Source organism: Myotis yumanensis, unplaced genomic scaffold (genome assembly GCF_028538775.1).
Source record: "Myotis yumanensis isolate MYYU_CA2020_CCGP unplaced genomic scaffold, mMyoYum1.0.hap1 SCAF_10, whole genome shotgun sequence".
NCBI lineage: Eukaryota > Metazoa > Chordata > Mammalia > Chiroptera > Vespertilionidae > Myotis > Myotis yumanensis.
The window spans coordinates 1,026,667-1,042,013 of NW_027223761.1; the positions used below are offsets into that span (position 1 = coordinate 1,026,667).

General features: G+C 67.6%; 1 protein-coding gene across 1 annotated transcript; it reads right to left on the minus strand.

The window, feature by feature from the left end:
• Positions 1-5,673: 5,673 nt before the first annotated feature.
• On the minus strand, positions 5,674-8,186 carry MRGPRG (MAS related GPR family member G). The gene is made up of 2 exons (XM_070426338.1): positions 8,139-8,186; positions 5,674-6,540 (listed from the first exon to the last, which is right to left on the minus strand). The coding sequence occupies exon 2, from the start codon at positions 6,529-6,531 to the stop codon at positions 5,674-5,676; it is 858 nt and encodes a 285-aa protein (XP_070282439.1). The 5' UTR covers positions 6,532-6,540; positions 8,139-8,186.
• Between the last annotated feature and the right edge of the window lie 7,161 nt (positions 8,187-15,347).

Below are 15,347 nucleotides of genomic sequence, written 5' to 3' on the forward strand. Positions count from 1 at the left end.
CTGCCGCCAGGGCCCGTGGTGAGCTGGCGGGAGGCGAGGGGAGAGTCGGAGGGGGTGGGGGCGGGTGGCAGGAGCTGCCAGGCTGTGGAGGGAGTGAGGGCAGGGCCGGCTCCCGGGTGTGGAGGAGACACGTGCCCCCGCGGGACGCAACAACTGCCCCCCCCCACCCCCGCCCTCCGTGCTGCTCGGGAGCCTGCAGTGTCCGCTCCAGCGCTGCCAGCAGCACCAGCACCAGCAGCACCAGCACCGGCAGCACCAGCACCAGCAGCACCAGCACCGGCAGCACCAGCACCGGCAGCACCAGCACCAGCACCAGCACCGGCAGCACCAGCACCGGCAGCACCAGCACCAGCACCAGCACCGGCAGCACCAGCACCGGCAGCACCAGCACCAGCACCAGCACCGGCAGCACCAGCACCGGCAGCACCAGCACCGGCAGCACCAGCACCAGCAGGACCAGCGCAGGCGCCTCCTCTCCTCCTGCCTCCGCGGGCTGCGGGCTGCGGGCTGCGGGCTGGGCGGGTGTGACCTGACTTCGGAGGCGCCTCCCGCTGGAGTTTGCTTCGGGGTCAGAGTAAGGGACACAGCCCAGGAAGACCTCCTGCCGGGCACCCCATGGCCTCCGTGGCCTCTCCCTCCAGGGGGGTGGGGCAGAGCCTGGGGCAGAGAGGGTGGCGCAGGCCAGGCTGGGTCCCAGCAAATCCTGGGGGAGGCACTCAGCGGAGTGCAGTGTCCCTCCCCACTGCCCGGGACCAGCCCCGCCCAGCGCCAGCCCAGCTGCTCACCCCTGCCCTGCCCACCTCCCTCCTGCTGCCCTGCGGGGCGGGGGGCGGGGGGGGGGGGGTCGCCCAGCAGCTCTGAGGAGCCGACAGCTCCTTCCTGGGAAGCCTGGAGACCGCAGGCCCGACCCAGGCGCTCCTGGGGGGGGGGGGGGGGCGGGCGGGGACACACTCTCCTCATCTGGAGTGTCCGCTGCGTCCCTGGTCCTCGGTGGTGGGTGTCTGCCTCCCAGGGGGCCGGGCTCCTCCCTCACACACTCCGCTCCTGCCCCCGGCTGCAGCGCCCGGGGCGGGGGTGCTCAGAGGGGCGGCCTGGGTGCCCTGCGCCCTCCTCAGCAGGACCCTCGGACCCTCCCGCACCCCCATTCTCACATCGAGGTGGAGGCAGAAAGCCCACCACGGCCTGGGCCTGTCAACATCTCCCAGAGCTGCTGGTGGGACCCCCCGCCCCCGCCCCCGCAGGTCCCCTCCGCCTCTCTGTACCTCAGTTTACCCAGCCTCATGCAGATGGGCTCATATGCCCCCCAGTCAGCCTTACTGGGCACCAGGCAGTCCCGGCCGATACAGCAGCGGGTGAGCCCCGCTCCCCTGAGATCGCCAGCAGCTGAGTGACCTGCCAGGGCGGCTACGTGTGCGCACGGCCGGGGAGGAGCACGGAGGGCAGGCAGGGCCCCCGAGATGTGCAGCGTGGACGAGGGTGGGGGGCTCTCTTCCTCCCTCCTTCTTCCATCTTTGGCAAGGAGTTGGGGTGCTGGAGGAGGAGGAGGAGGATGAAGGTGATGATGGTGATGGTGATGCTGATGCTGATGCTGATGATGGTATAATACAGCGGTTCTCAACCTGTGGGTCGCGACCCCTTTGGGGGTCGAACGACCCTTTCACAGGGGTCACCTAAGACCATCGGAAAACACATATATAACATAGTTATACATGAAAAAACATTGCTTTGTGATTAATCACGATGCTTTATGTTCAATGCAATGTGTAACAATGAAAATACATCCTGCATATCAGATATTTACATGATGATGCATAACAGTAGCGACATTACAGTGATGAAGTAGCCACGAAAATAATGTTATGGTTGGGGGTCACCACAGCATGAGGAGCTGTATGAAGGGGCCGCAGCGTGAGGAAGGTTGAGAACCGCTGATACAATAGATCAACATGGCGTCAGGCAGCACCCGGCCCGGGCTCCCCTAGAGGCCGAGTGGGTCCCCCACTCCCGCTCAGAGTGGCAGCCGGAGCCACGCTCATCCTTGAGAAGCTGCTCCCCTCCCTCCGCCACCTCCGCTCTGACCGCCCCCAGTTACCCTCGCCCCCAGGGTGGGGGGGTGCCGGCAGGGAGGCCGTATTTTGGAGCAGCAGCCACCCGTCCAGCAAGGCTGCCGTGAGGGGCTGGCCCTCCCCGGAGCAGATGCCCAGCAGCCTCCTAAGGAGCCACTAATGAGGAGGCGGCCTTGCCAGGCGGCCCTGCTGGCTGCCCTGGCTCCGTCTGGCTGCCCCCGGCTCCCTGGCCTCTCCGGCCAGACAGGGCCGGGCTCCCCACAGAAGCCGCCAAATGTCCTTAATCGGCTCCTCCTGCAGGAAGCTCCGCCCGGCCATTAGCCCCGCGCCGGCCACCTGCGCCCGCGCTGGCCCGGCCGCCCTGGAGCTGAGGGCAGTGGGCTGAGACGGGGCGGCTCCCCGGAGCCCCCGGGTCGGTGCCCAGCAGCTCAGAGGTGCTCCCGGCAGAGGAGGCCTGGCTCACGGAGGACCGAGGCAGCGCCCGCCCTGCCGGGCCCAGTCAGGCCGGGGAGGGCTCCCTCCCACGGGGAATTCAGAGCCGAATTGAACGTGCGGGAACATTCATCACGAACATCGGAAACTGAGCTCCCCCGTCTCCTCAACACATGGGCTCCCTGGGCCTGTTTCCCGCAAAAAAAGGAGCAAAGGACCAGTTTATCTTGCCTGTCCTTCTAGAGAACGGCGGCGGCGGGAGGAGGAGCCGCCCGGCTCAGGTGACAGGTGACAGCAGACAGCCTCCGCCCCTGTGGCCTGGCGACCGCGGGAGGCCGGTCTGACATCCTGGCGGCCGGAGTCTGAATTTTAAAGTGCAATTTCCGCCCTAACCGGTGTGGCTCAGTGGATAGAGCATCGGCCTGCGGACTGAAGGGTCCCAGGTACGATTCCGGTCAAGGGCATGTACCTGGGTTGCGGGCACATCCCCAGTGGGAGATGTGCAGGAGGCGGCTGATCGATGTTTCTGACTCTCTGTCCCTCTCCCTTCCTCTCCGTAAAAAATCAATAAAATATATTTTTAAAAAATAAAATAAAGTGCAATTTCCGATGACTAAGCGCTGGCGACCAGGGAAGGGCCTGTCCCGGTGGGTGCCAGCCTGTGCCCATCTGGACCTGCGGTGCCGGGCTGGCCTCCGGCCCAGGAACTGACGAGGGCCTGCCCTGTGCGCCCGGCGGGCTCGGAGCGAGCAGGGCCCGTACCCCCTGGAGAGGCCAGGAGGTCTCAGGCCTGAGGGTGTTTGGAGGCGCCGGGCCTCTTCTCAAAGCCCCGCCCTGGCGCCCATGGGTGGTCACATGCAGGCACCCGGGGGGGGGGGGGGGCCTCCGGCCGCGGGGGGGAGGCCAGGACACCAGGCCAGCGCCTCCCTGCGCGCTGAGCAGTTTTCCTCCAGGTCCCACATCCGTTCGCTCGAGCCCTCGGCTCCTGCTGGGGCCGCCCACACCCTGAGCGGTGCCGAGCTGGGCACGGAGCCAGCCCCCAAGGGGCAGCTGGGGCAGCGCTGACAGCCCGGGGCCCTCTCCTGGGGGGGGAGCGCCACCCACGGTGCCCTGGACGGAGAAGCCAGCGCCACAGACAGTGCGTCCACGGCCCCGTCCTGTGGACGCCCCACAAGCCACAGCCGGGTCCCTCCATGGTGAGTCACCAGCAGCCCGGACGGCACCCGGTGGTCAGACTCCATCCAATTTCAGCCGCACCATCGTACACGGAGGAGCGGAGAACATTCCCTCTCCCGCCAGGAAGCTCCCGGTGTCACAGGACAGACGGACACAAGGGCCGACGCCCGGGGCTGGGCAGGAGGCCAGAGTGCGAGGCCGCAGCAGCAGCTGGGGGGTGCTGAGCCGGGCAGGCTGGGCACACGGAGCTCCGTCCCGGCGGGAGCCGCGTCCTGTCGCTGCCACCCTGCGGGTCAGGACTGGCCCTCAGTGCCCCCGGGACCCGGAGGACCGGCCGCTCTGCCCATGCTGTGGGGCGGCCTGCTAGGGGCGCCCAGCCAGAGCCGTGCCAGCAGGACGGAGCCCGGCCCGTGCCCGACAGCCAGGAACAGGACGCAGCTCGGTCGGCCGGGCTCAGGCTGGCGTCCCCACCCCCCAGACTCCCCATCTGTGTCTGGGCAGCTCTGCTGACCACACGCCCCAGACCCTGCCTGCCTGTCCCCACGGGCACACACAGTAGAGGGCCTGCAGGGGACCCTGCAGACATCTCCTGGGGCGGGAGGATGGGCTGACCCTTGGCACCCCTCCTCTGAAACTGCCCCCCTGCACCCCAATCTGGCCTTCCAGGAAGGAGGCCACACCCTCCTTGGGGTCTGGCAGGAAGCATTAGAGCAGCGGTTCTCAACCTGTGGGTCGCGACCCCTTTGGCGGTCGAACGACCCTTTCACAGGGGTCGCCTGAGACCGTCCTGCATATCAGATATTTACATGACGATTCATCACAGTAGCAACATGACAGTTATGAAGTAGCAACGAAAATAATGTTATGGCTGGGTCACAACATGAGGAGCTGTATTTAAGGGGCCAGAAGGTTGAGAACCGCTGCACTGGAGGGACAGAGACTCCCACAGCCGAGCCTCCCCCGCACCCCACGCTGCTGGAACCACCAGGCTCAGGGCGCCGTCTGGGAGACGAATGGGGGGGGCTGGAACCACGTGGTCCCGGGGAGGAGACACCGCGAAGGTGGCGTCTCGGGGTGAACCGCTCCCCTTCCCGTTCTCAGCGTCCCTCCAGATCCGGACTCGACTCCTCTGGTGAGAAAGCGGCCTTTATGGGGCAGCTCCGGCTGCTGTGGCGCCCGGCGCGTCTTCATTTGGGTAAAAACGGGCATTTCCTCGGGTCTCGGCTGGAAGGTCTGCGCCGAGGTCTCCCGGGGCGTCCGAGCGTGTGGGGTTCTCTCTTCTGTGAGCTCCATGGGGCTCCCGTCGGGACAGCGACCCCAACTGTCTTTTTTTAAATCAGAAAACACGTCAGATGAACTGCACTGTGAACGCTGAGCCGCTCGGCTCAGTCACGCCTCTGTCTGTCCGTCCGTCCGTCCATAGGAGCCCAGGGGTCTGCCGAGCTGGGGGAGGGGTGAGCGGAGGATTCCGGGAGGGAGGGTGGGGGTGGGGCTGGGCAGGAGCACCCTCCAGGCAGCAGGGTGACCGGAACGCTTGGTTTGTGGGGGGTGCCCCTTGCCCTTCTGCTGTGACCCCACTTTGGATGCAGTTGGTGGGGAAGCAGCCCCACCTGGTGGCCAATGAGGAGACTGCGGGAAGGCCCTGGAGGCGGCCACCTGGGTTCTGGGACCTGGGGGTTCGGGGACCTGGTGTGGGCAGGGCAGGGTCAAAGGACAGCCCCCAAGAGGCTCCCTCATGCTCCCCTGATCTCTGCGGGGATCAGGAACCGGCTGTCACTCTGTCCACGGCCCCTGGGTCCCAGAGCGAGTGGAGTGGGGTGGGGTCCCACTGGGTCCTGGGAGGGCTGGGTGAGGGGTGAGGGGTGGGGGTGAGGGACGAGGGGTGGGGGGGTGAGGGGGGAGGGGTGGGGGTGAGGGACGAGGGGTGGGGGGTGAGGGGGGAGGGGGGGAGGGGGGGAGGGGGGAGGGGGGAGGGGTCGGGGGGGAGGCGCGGGAACCCCTACACGGTGCCCATGGGCAGGGCCAGCCCCCCGGGCCCCCGCGGGGCGCCGTCCCCCAGGGCCCTCTGCAGAACGGCCCGTAGCGGCTGGCGCGGCCCCGGCTGCCGGCCGGCCATGAAGTAGAGGAGCGGCCGGGCGCTGGCGGGGACGCAGGCCAGGAGGCCGGCCAGCGGCAGGAAGGCGGGCAGCAGGCTGAGCAGGGGCCGCAGGCTCCAGTAGAGGACGTAGGGCAGCCCGCAGAGCGCCAGCAGCAGCGCCGAGCCCAGCACCGGCCCGGAGAAGCGGGGCCGCGGGCGCGACGAGCAGCAGGCCACCCAGACGAGGAGGACGAGGCCGGCGCCGCAGGCCCCGCAGACCAGCGCCAGCAGCCAGGCCATGCTGCCCGCGTGGAGCCGCACGCAGGCCCCCGGGCGCGCGCCCCGGCGCAGGAGGCCGCAGGCGTCGGCGGGCAGCAGCACGGCGGGCGGCGTCAGCGCCCAGAGCAGCCCGCACACCACGCCCGACGTGTGGCGCGGCCGGCAGCCCGCGTGGCAGGCGGGGAAGACCTCGGCCACGCACAGCTCCAGGCTGAAGGCCGCCAGCAGCCAGAGCCCCGCGGCGAAGGCCAGGAAGGTGACCACGAAGTACAGGGTGTCCCGCGCGCCCAGGGCGGCCTGCGCCACCGAGAAGGCCACCTGGCAGCCCAGGAACAGGAAGTCGGCGGCCGCCAGGTGCAGCGCGTAGACGGCGAAGGGGCCCTTCCTGATGCGGAAGCCCAGGTGCCAGAGGACCAGCCCGTTGCCCAGCAGCCCGCCGAGGCCCAGGGCCAGGGTGAGGTAGAAGAGCACGCTGGTGAAGGTGCGCCACAGCCCGAACATGGCGGCGGCCTGGGAGGAAGCACAGAGAGCTGCTGGCACCGTGCGTGCCCTGGTGGGAGACGGGGCATGGCCCCCAGGTGCCGGGTGTCCCCGGTGGGTGCAGCGGTCGGACCGGGCTCCCGCCGGGGGCCACCCTCCCGCCCGGGGCCGCCCTCCCGGTGAATTCTGAGCCCTCCGGCCTCACGGGCCTCTTTGCAAGAGGACGGGTAAGGTGGCCAGTGCCTCAGAGGAAGACTGATGGGCGGCCCCGGCCGGTGTGGCTCAGTGGATAGAGCGTCTGACTGCAGACCGAAGGGTCCCAGGTTCGATTCTGGTCAAGGGCACATGCCCGGGTTGCAGGCTCCTCCCTGGCCCGGGCCCTGGTCGGGGCGTGCTCAGAAGGCAACCAATCGATGTGTTTCTCTCACATCGATGTTTCTCTGTCTTTCCCTGTCTCTTCCATTCTGTCTAAATCAGCGGTTCTCAACCTGTGGGTCGCGACCCCTTTGGCGGTCGAACGACCCTTTCACAGGGGCCGCCTAAGGCCATCCTGCGTATCAGATATTTACATGACGATTCATCACAGCAGCAACATGACAGTTATGAAGCAGCAACGAAAATGATTTCATGGCTGGGTCACCACGTGAGGACCTGTATTTAAGGGGCCAGAAGGTTGAGAGCCACTGCTGTAGAGGCACAGTGAGAGCCAGGTGGGGAGGGAGAGGCCAGAGAGGGAGGCACAGAGGAGAGCCCACCTCACCCCCAGGAACCCCCGGGCACGTTTGTTGGCTGTGACCCCACCGAGTCCCCGAGTCCCCTCCCCACTTACCTGGTCCCTCCTCCCGTGAGGCCCTGGGACCTGCCCGTCGGCTCTGAGCCCCTGCCTCAGCACACCCATGCGTCCTCACTGCTCTGTCCCTGTGGCTGGCCCGGTCCCCGGGGGGAGGGGAGGGGTCTCACCTGGCCCCTTGGGCCTCGCCCCGAGGTCGGCACACAGGGGTCCTCTCTTGGGGGTGCAGTGAGCCAGGCTGGCCTCTGCTGTCGCAGGGCGATTGCGCTGACCCCCCCCTCTGGGCCTCTGTTCCCCAGCGTGTACCGAGGCAGCTGACCAGCCTCCTGGGCTGTCCTGGGAAAGTGTGTATGGGGGGTCCTGCTCCTGGACAGAGGTGAGGGGGTGTGGGAGGTGAGGGAGGTGTGGGGGGGTCCAGGGGGTCCCCAGAGCTCTCAGGTGGGCGCACCTGCCCCCACACCGGAGGAGGACCCGGGGCCCTGGCTTTAAAAACTGCCCTCAGCCCGGCCGGCGCGGCTCAGGGGTTGAGCGTGGACCCATGAACCAGGAAGTCACGGTCCGATTCCCGGTCAGGGCACAGGCCCGGGTTGTGGGCTCGGTCCCCGGTGTGGGGCGTGCAGGAGGCAGCCATCAATGACTTTCTCATCCTTGATGTTTCTCTCTCTCTCCCCCTCCCTTCCTCTCTGAAATCAGTAAGAAAAAATATATTTTTAAAAACTGCCTGTCAGTTGGCTTCCCACCCTCCTGCCTCCCTCCCCGTCCTGCATGTCCCTCCCCAGGGACACCGGACCGTCCTCAGGGTCTCAGAGCCCAGCGGGGCGAGCGGGCTGCTCCTCACCTGGGGGCAGGTGCGGGCGCAGGGCTCGGAGCTTCTCCCCTGCTGCCTCTCAGAACAAGTAGCTGGGGCCGCAGCGCTCACGGCTTTAATCCCCCCGCCCCCGCCCCCTGGGGCCCTGTGGCTGGGCCGTGTGCCCGGGGCCAGTTCCCTGGAAGTGGGCGGAGGAGCTCCCCGTCCACCGGGTGAGCTCAGAGGAGCTGTCCGTGGGCCGTCCCTCCCTTCCTGCTCAGCCCGCTGGGCCCGGCCTCAGCACACGAGTGCCCCTCCCCCGGCCACGGCTGGGCCACACCTGCCGGGGGTCCCCGGTGAGATAGAAATCGCAGGGTGGGGGGCTCAACCAGGGTGGGAAAGTACTGAACATAGCTTGTAACTTCAATCAGACATAGGGGAAGACCAGACTTGAAAAACAAGTCCAAATCACAGGAGGCATCTGGGAAAGAAGGAAGCTGAGCAAAGCCTGTCAGAGAAAAGAATAGCTTTAGCAAAATCGCAGGAACTCCGCCTGGCCCTCGCTCGGGGCAGCCAAGGTCAGGAGGGGTGATACAAGGAGGGACTGCCCCTCCACCCTCCGCCCCTTCGCCCGGCGATTGCCTGCTGCGGGGTCAGTTACGGCAGGGGCCCAGATCCGGATCTGTAATCAATAAACGCTTGCTTGCTCAAACCATCTACGAGTCGGTGGTCTGTCTCTGGGGGACTCGCTCTGTAACACCCGGGGGTGGCCCCTGCTCCGGCCCTCAGGCTGGGTGTGGAGGTGCGTGCGAGCCAGGGGCTGTGGGCACGGCCTGACCCTTCCTGGCTGCGAGGCCCTGAGAGAACGCCCTGACCCCGGGACCTCAGTTCCCGCGCTCCTTACCCTGACCCATCCGGACCTCGGGGCACCTGGCTGGGGACCGGATCCCGCGATGGGTCACTCGGTACCACTGTGGGTGGTCTGCAGGGGCTGCCACGCCCTCTCCGAGACCCCACCCCCTTTACCATCTACCTGCCACCCCGCCTCACCCCCTGGGTCCATGCCCACAGGTCCTCTGGGGTTAAAACCCTTTTCCAAGTTCTGTCCGCAGAGCTCCATGCCCTGAAGGTCTCGATGAGGGGTCCCCATCCCGGGCGTCGGGGGGCTGTGTTCTGTGGCTCCTGGGGACCCGAGCTCATCAGCGAGGACTCAGGTCCTGAGAGCATTTCTGTCCCTGCATCTCTGGGTGTGGCTCAGTCTGTCACACCAGTCCCGGGACCTGCTCAGCGTGCTGGGGGTGTCCCCTGCCTCCAGGTGGCCCGGCCTGCTGCTCCCTGCACACTGGGCCCTGCACGCCCCGGCTGTCCCCGGCTGTCCCCCGGCACACGGAGCTCCCAGCTCAGCAGCCGCCCGGGCGTCGGCAATGACAGCGGCGAACCCGGTGGCGTGTCTCCTGGGCTGCGCGGGCCCTGAGGCTTGTCCCTGTCCAGCCCAGCTGCGCGGTTGGGAGGAGGGTCTTTGCAGGAGGAAGTGAGGGTTCCGGGACGAGGCCACCCGGGGTCTCAGGTGCACCCGGGACCCAGGACGAGTGTCCTCGTGAGAAGGGAGAGAAGAGACCCACAGGGAGAGGAAAGGGCTCGCAGTGGGTCCAGCGCCTCGCCCGTCAGGGACGGGGTCTTAACGTTCACGTTACTGTCAGGAGGCAGAGCATCCACCCGGGCCGACTGTCCCCGGGACAGGGTTACTCACAGTTCTCGGAGGACCAGCGCAGGGAGCCCTGGCTGGGCTGGGCGGAGGCAGGGGCAGCGGCCGTGGGGCAGGAGCCGGGCTGGGGTTCCAGGCAAGGATGGCGGCGGCGGTGAGCAGGTGTGGGCCTGGCTGCTTGGATCCTCTGAGGGGCTCTGGGGGTAGGGCCGTCCCGGTGCCTGGGACCTGCCTGGTGCGGCCCTGGAGGTCGTGGCCCTGAGCCCTGAGCGCGAGGAGGAACCGGAGAGGCTGAGCTCTGGCTGGTTTGTTTGAAGACCGTGCCCTGCAGTGGTTTTTATTTCTAGGAACTGGTTGCCTCAGAGGGGCAGCCCCGCAGCCCGACCTCAGCGTCGGGGGCAGAAGAGAAAGGCCTTCGGCCCGGCAGGTGCCGTGGGCTACGGGGCGAGGGCACCCGGCCTGAGGCTGGGGCCCCACCCCCCAGCCAGCCCCCCACTGGCAGGTTGGGGTCCTGCACGCCCCTCCCCCGGGGCTGCCTGCCACCGCCTGCCACCAGCAGGGCAGAGGGGCCTGGCCGGGGGTCTCTGTCTCCCCGAGCCTCCGTTTCCCACGTGTGAGGTCACGCATGTCACATGCTGGATCCGTGCCCAGCACACAGGAAGCCTGGGCCTGTGCTGTGAAGAGTTTAAAGAATGAGGTGGTGCCCTGGCCGGGTTGACTCAGTGGACGGAGTGTCGGCCTGCGGACCGCAGGGTCCTGGGTTCGATTCCCGTCAGGGGCAGGTACCTCGGTTGCAGGCTCCTCCCCGGCCGGTTCCTGGTCGGGGCTTGTGCAGGAGGCAACCAATCCGTGTGTTTCTCTCACATCGATGTTTCTCTCTGTCTTCCCCTCTCTTCCATTCTCTCTAAAAATCAATGGAAAAACATCCTCGGGTGAGGATTTAAAAAAAAAAAAAAAAAGAATGAAGTGTTTCTGTAAGAACACCCCTTCCTGAAAGTCACCAAGCTCAGGCTGTAGGGAGCCGTATGGCGGAGGCGAGCGGCAGGCGCTGAGCGGCCCCACAGCCCCTCCGCAGGGACAAGCCCCTCCCAGCACCCCTGCCCGGGATGAAGGGTTTGGGGTCATGAAAAGAAGAGAATGCAGCCTGGCTGGCGTGGCTCAGGGGTTGAGTGTCGACCTATGAACCAGGAGGTCAGGGTTCGATTCCTGGTCAGGGCACATCCGGAGGGGGGCTAGATCCTCAGGGTGGGGCGTGCAGGAGGCAGCCGACCCATGATTCTCTACCATTGCTGTTTCCATCTCTCCTCCCTCTCCCTTCCCCTCTGAGATCAATAAAACATATAAATAGTAGTATATAAAGAACACTCAGGAGAGGTCACGCTCTAGGTTGGTGTTTTTGTTGTGTTTTCCCGACTTCTTAGATAACTGAATAGTTGAGGCATGAGCTGGGCCTCACCCAATGAAAACAACATATTTACACCTCGCAGCCAGAGTTGGGGTGGAGGGGCGTGTGGGTGTCTCCGCTGGCCCCTGGTCCACAGGCCCAGCTGCCTCTCGTCCGGAAACACGGCGGGTCCAGGCCGCGTGCCTGCAGGGCCCTAGGGGGGCCCACCCTTCCCGGGAAGCCTGGCTGGGGGCCTGTTCCTGGGGGGCCTGTTCCTGGGAGCCCCGGCCGGCCCAGTCTGAGCCCTGGGTCCTGGCGGCTCCTTGGACCCTGCGCTGCCTCCCCGCCCGCCCCGCCAGGAGCCAGGTGAGGGGCTGCCTGTGCCTCAGCCGTGCCGGGCGGGGTCGTGGGGCTGAAGCTGGCCGGGGAGCAGGCGGGTCCCTCAGGCCTCGGGGGCAGCACCGGAAGTGCAGGGTCAGAGGGAGGTCCAGGCTGTCTCCGATCCCAGGAGGGGTGCTGGGCAGGCAGATCCCGGCAGACCAGGGTGGGGTGGGCTGTTTCCATGGGGACCCCAGAGGACCCGCTGCAGGGGCTGATAGGGGGGTCGGGGCACCCCCAGGCCCCTGACATGAGGGTGCACCCTCTGGAAGGATGAGCTCCTGAAGGTCACTGGCCGGGGGTCTGACCCCGACAAGGCAAGGGGGGCTGAGGCGGGCGCCCCGTCCAGCGGTGTGGGGCCTGCGCGTCGGGGACGCGGCGGCTCCTGGTGCTGGTTCTGCGGGGCTCGCCCGGCTTCGGAGGAAGTGGACATCCGGCCCCGGGAGTAGAATTTGAGGCCACTTCCTCTTCTGGGTCTTGTTTCCCCAGACTGAGTAATCGGGGTTGCCCATCTGTCCTGGAGGTGGAGGTGGGGGGGGGGGCTGGAGGTTCCCCTGCAGGGGAGCGGCCGGGGCGCTCCGGTCCCTGCACCCCAACCTGCCCGACACTGGGGTGCAGGCCCAGCCACGCGGGGCAAAGACACACGGCGGGGCCTCTGACCCCCAACCCCTCCCTGGACTCTGGGGGGCAGGCCAGGCACCGGGGGCAGGGCCAGGGGTCAGATCACCTTCAGGCAGAAGCGGGAGCTGGTCCTGCTCGGCACCGGGTCCGTGGGTGGCGCTCGGGGTGGACGGGGCCACAGGACACGCTGGTTCCGGGCGGCCCATCCCGAGCCGCGCGCAGGCCCTCGCTCGGCGCCGTGTCCGGGCCATGCCCGCCCGCTCTCCGGCCCCTGGGCCCCGGGCCCGGTGCAGTGCGGCCGAGGCACTGTCCCCCCGGAGCGGCCGGCTCTAGGCGGGATGTTGTGTTTCTCCAGCTGCCGAGACCAGTAGCTGAGGCCGGAGCCTGGCCGCGCCCGCAGGCCCCCTGGCCCCGCCCTGGAAGCCTGGCCGCCCGCACTGAGGCCGGAGCCTGGGACCCTGTCCCGGCCGCCCGCCCACGGCCTCCCGGTCCTGCAGGGACTGGGACGGGGGACCGGGACGGGGGCTCCCTCCGCGCTGGGCGGCCTCCTCGGGCCCTGAGCTGCCTCCCCTCCCGCCCCAATAGGAGCCACGTGCAGAGGCGCCTGACCACGTGAGGTCCGAGGGGCGTGACCACGTGCAGAGGGGCGTGACCACGTGAGGTCCGAGGGGTGTGACCACGTGAGGTCCGAGGGGCGTGACCACGTGCAGAGGAGTGTGACCACGTGAGGTCTGAGGGGTGTGACCACGTGAGGTCCGAGGGGCGTGACCACGTGCAGAGGGGCGTGGCCACGTGCAGAGGGGCGTGACCACATGCAGAGGGGTGTGACCACGTGCAGAGGCGCCTGACCACGTGAGGTCCGAGGGGCGTGGTCACGTGAGGCCGGAGGTGAGGAGGCGAGGTGTCCGCGCAGGCGCAGCTGAGGCCGGCTGCCCGTCCAGCGTCCTCTGCTGTTAAGGGCCGGCGTGAGGCGCTGCCCGGCCCGGCGGTCGGTGCCGTGTGAGCCGAGGGAGGAGGGCGTGGCTGCACCTGGGGGTGCGGGGGGCGCTGGGCCCGGTAGGGAGAGGACGGGGGCGCAGGAGGGTGCGGCGGGCCAGGGACGGACCCCTCGGACCCGCTCCGCCGCCTGGGCGAGGCTGGCCAGGCCCTCAGCCCCACGCTGGCCGCCTGACCCTCACCCCGACCGTGTCTGGCCGTGTCTGGGTCTGACCGCGCTGGTGGCCTCGGTCACTCTACGCGGCTTCCGGTCGCTGATAAGACCCGAGTTCCCGGGGGCCGGGGCTCTCGGGCAGCCCCCGCCTCCCCCCGCCTCCCCCCGCCTCCAGGGGCCGCCCTGCCCGAGCGCCCCGGCCCGGGGACCCCGGGTCTTAGCGACAGGAAGCCGCCAGCGCGGTCAGACCCAGACAGGCCGTCTGGCCGCCCTTCAGAGAGGGTCGGAGAGGAAGGGACGGGGAGAGGAACCGGTGATGACAGTCGTGGACCGGCCGCCCCCTGACGCCGCTGGGGCCGGGCCCTGACCTCCTGGCTCTGGACGCTCAGCCGCGGAGCCTGCCCGCCGGGCGCTGTGCTGCTCCTTCGACGTCTCCGCGGGTTTGGAAGTTTCCAGAAGGAGCAGCTGGGAGGAAGGTCCAGGCAGGAGCCCCTGGTTTAGTTGCTGGCTCGGCCAGTGGCCCCAGCAAAGCCAGGAAGACTTTTTTTTAAAAATATGTTTTAATTGATTTTTTACAGAGAGGAAGGGAGAGGGATAGAGAGTCAGAAACATCGACCAGCTGCCTCCTGCACACCCCCCACTGGGGATGTGCCCGCAACCCAGGTACGTGCCCTTGACCGGACTCGAACCCGGGACCCTTCAGTCCGCAGGCCGACGCTCTATCCACTGAGCCACACCAGCCAAGGTGCCAGGAAGACTGAACCAGAACTTAACGAGGAGCTGCTGCTGCTTCTCAGCGCAGACGTGGGCCCGGGCCACGCACCGGCCCCCAGAGCTCACGGCCCCACACAGGCCACTCCCTGCTTCACCGGACGGGACGGGATGGCCTGAGAGGCCAGCGCTGGGCCGGTGGCAGCGACACCGCCAGTGAGTGCCCGGCGCCCGGGTCCCCGCGGCTCACACCCGCCTCTTCTCACGGCCCAGAAACGACACGGGACACTGGGGGCCTCAGAACCTCCCGAGAGCAGCCCGGTCTCGGGACGGAAACCGCCCCGGGAATGTGTCCCCCGAGGCCACTTCCCCTGGCCATGGGGTTGCGCTGCCACCTTACCCCCGTCCTCTCCGGCCACTCATGGTGACCGCATGGCCCCGGGTGCGCGATGCCCGAGACCAGCAACGCCGGTCCCGCTGGGGCTCTTCCCACAGCCTGGCCGAGGGCGACACCTGAGACGCAGACGCCCCGACTGTCGGCTGTGCGGTGGGCCCACTGGCTCGAGTGACCACACCTTCTCGGTCCCACACTGTCCCCCCCAGGTCCTACGCAGTCAGGCCCCCTCGGTTCCACAGCACGAGACGTGGTCCGTGCCCCCCCCCCCCCCCCCCCCCCCGCCTGGGAACGTGGCGGATCCCGGCCTCTGGGTGCCTCGTGGGCCTTGTTCCCGCCAGGAAAGCTGGGGTGTCTCCCGGCAGAGATGGGGACCCCTTCCTGGCGGACTGTCTCCCGCCCGTGCCCCGTTGCTCTCAGCCTGGCCCCCTGGGCTGTGGGTGTCACTTCGCATGGAAGGAAACGGGGGGCTCCCCGCTTCCCCTTCTGTGGTCACGGAATCGTGAGACGGAGGAGCCGTCCGGTTAGAGCCGACTTAGAGCGAAGGCTTTCCCGGGAAGTGATTCATCGGCGCCGGCTTCGTGGAATTCTGAGGGAGACGGCGGCCTGCAGCGGCCGTTCCCCCCTCTCTCTCCTGTGCACCCTCCACGGGACCGAGGGCAGCTGGCACCCGGCCCCAGGTGAGGCAAGTGCCAGGGAGGGCGCCTCTGGGTGCCCAGGGGCCGCTGCTTCCTTCCAGGGAGAAAAGAGCCTTTCTCACCATCTTTTTAAAATTTGATTTTTGTATTTACTAGTTTTTGGTTAATCCTCACCTGAGAAGACTTTTTCCCATTGACTTTTAGAGAGACTGGGAGGGAGGGAGGGAGAGAGAGAGACATTGATTGGTTGCCTCCTGCACGTCCCCCGACCAGGGCCAG

Bases quoted from the DNA above. Each gene is read 5' to 3' on its own strand.
- MRGPRG (XM_070426338.1), bottom strand. From the start codon at position 6,531: ATGTTCGGGCTGTGGCGCACCTTCACCAGCGTGCTCTTCTACCTCACC.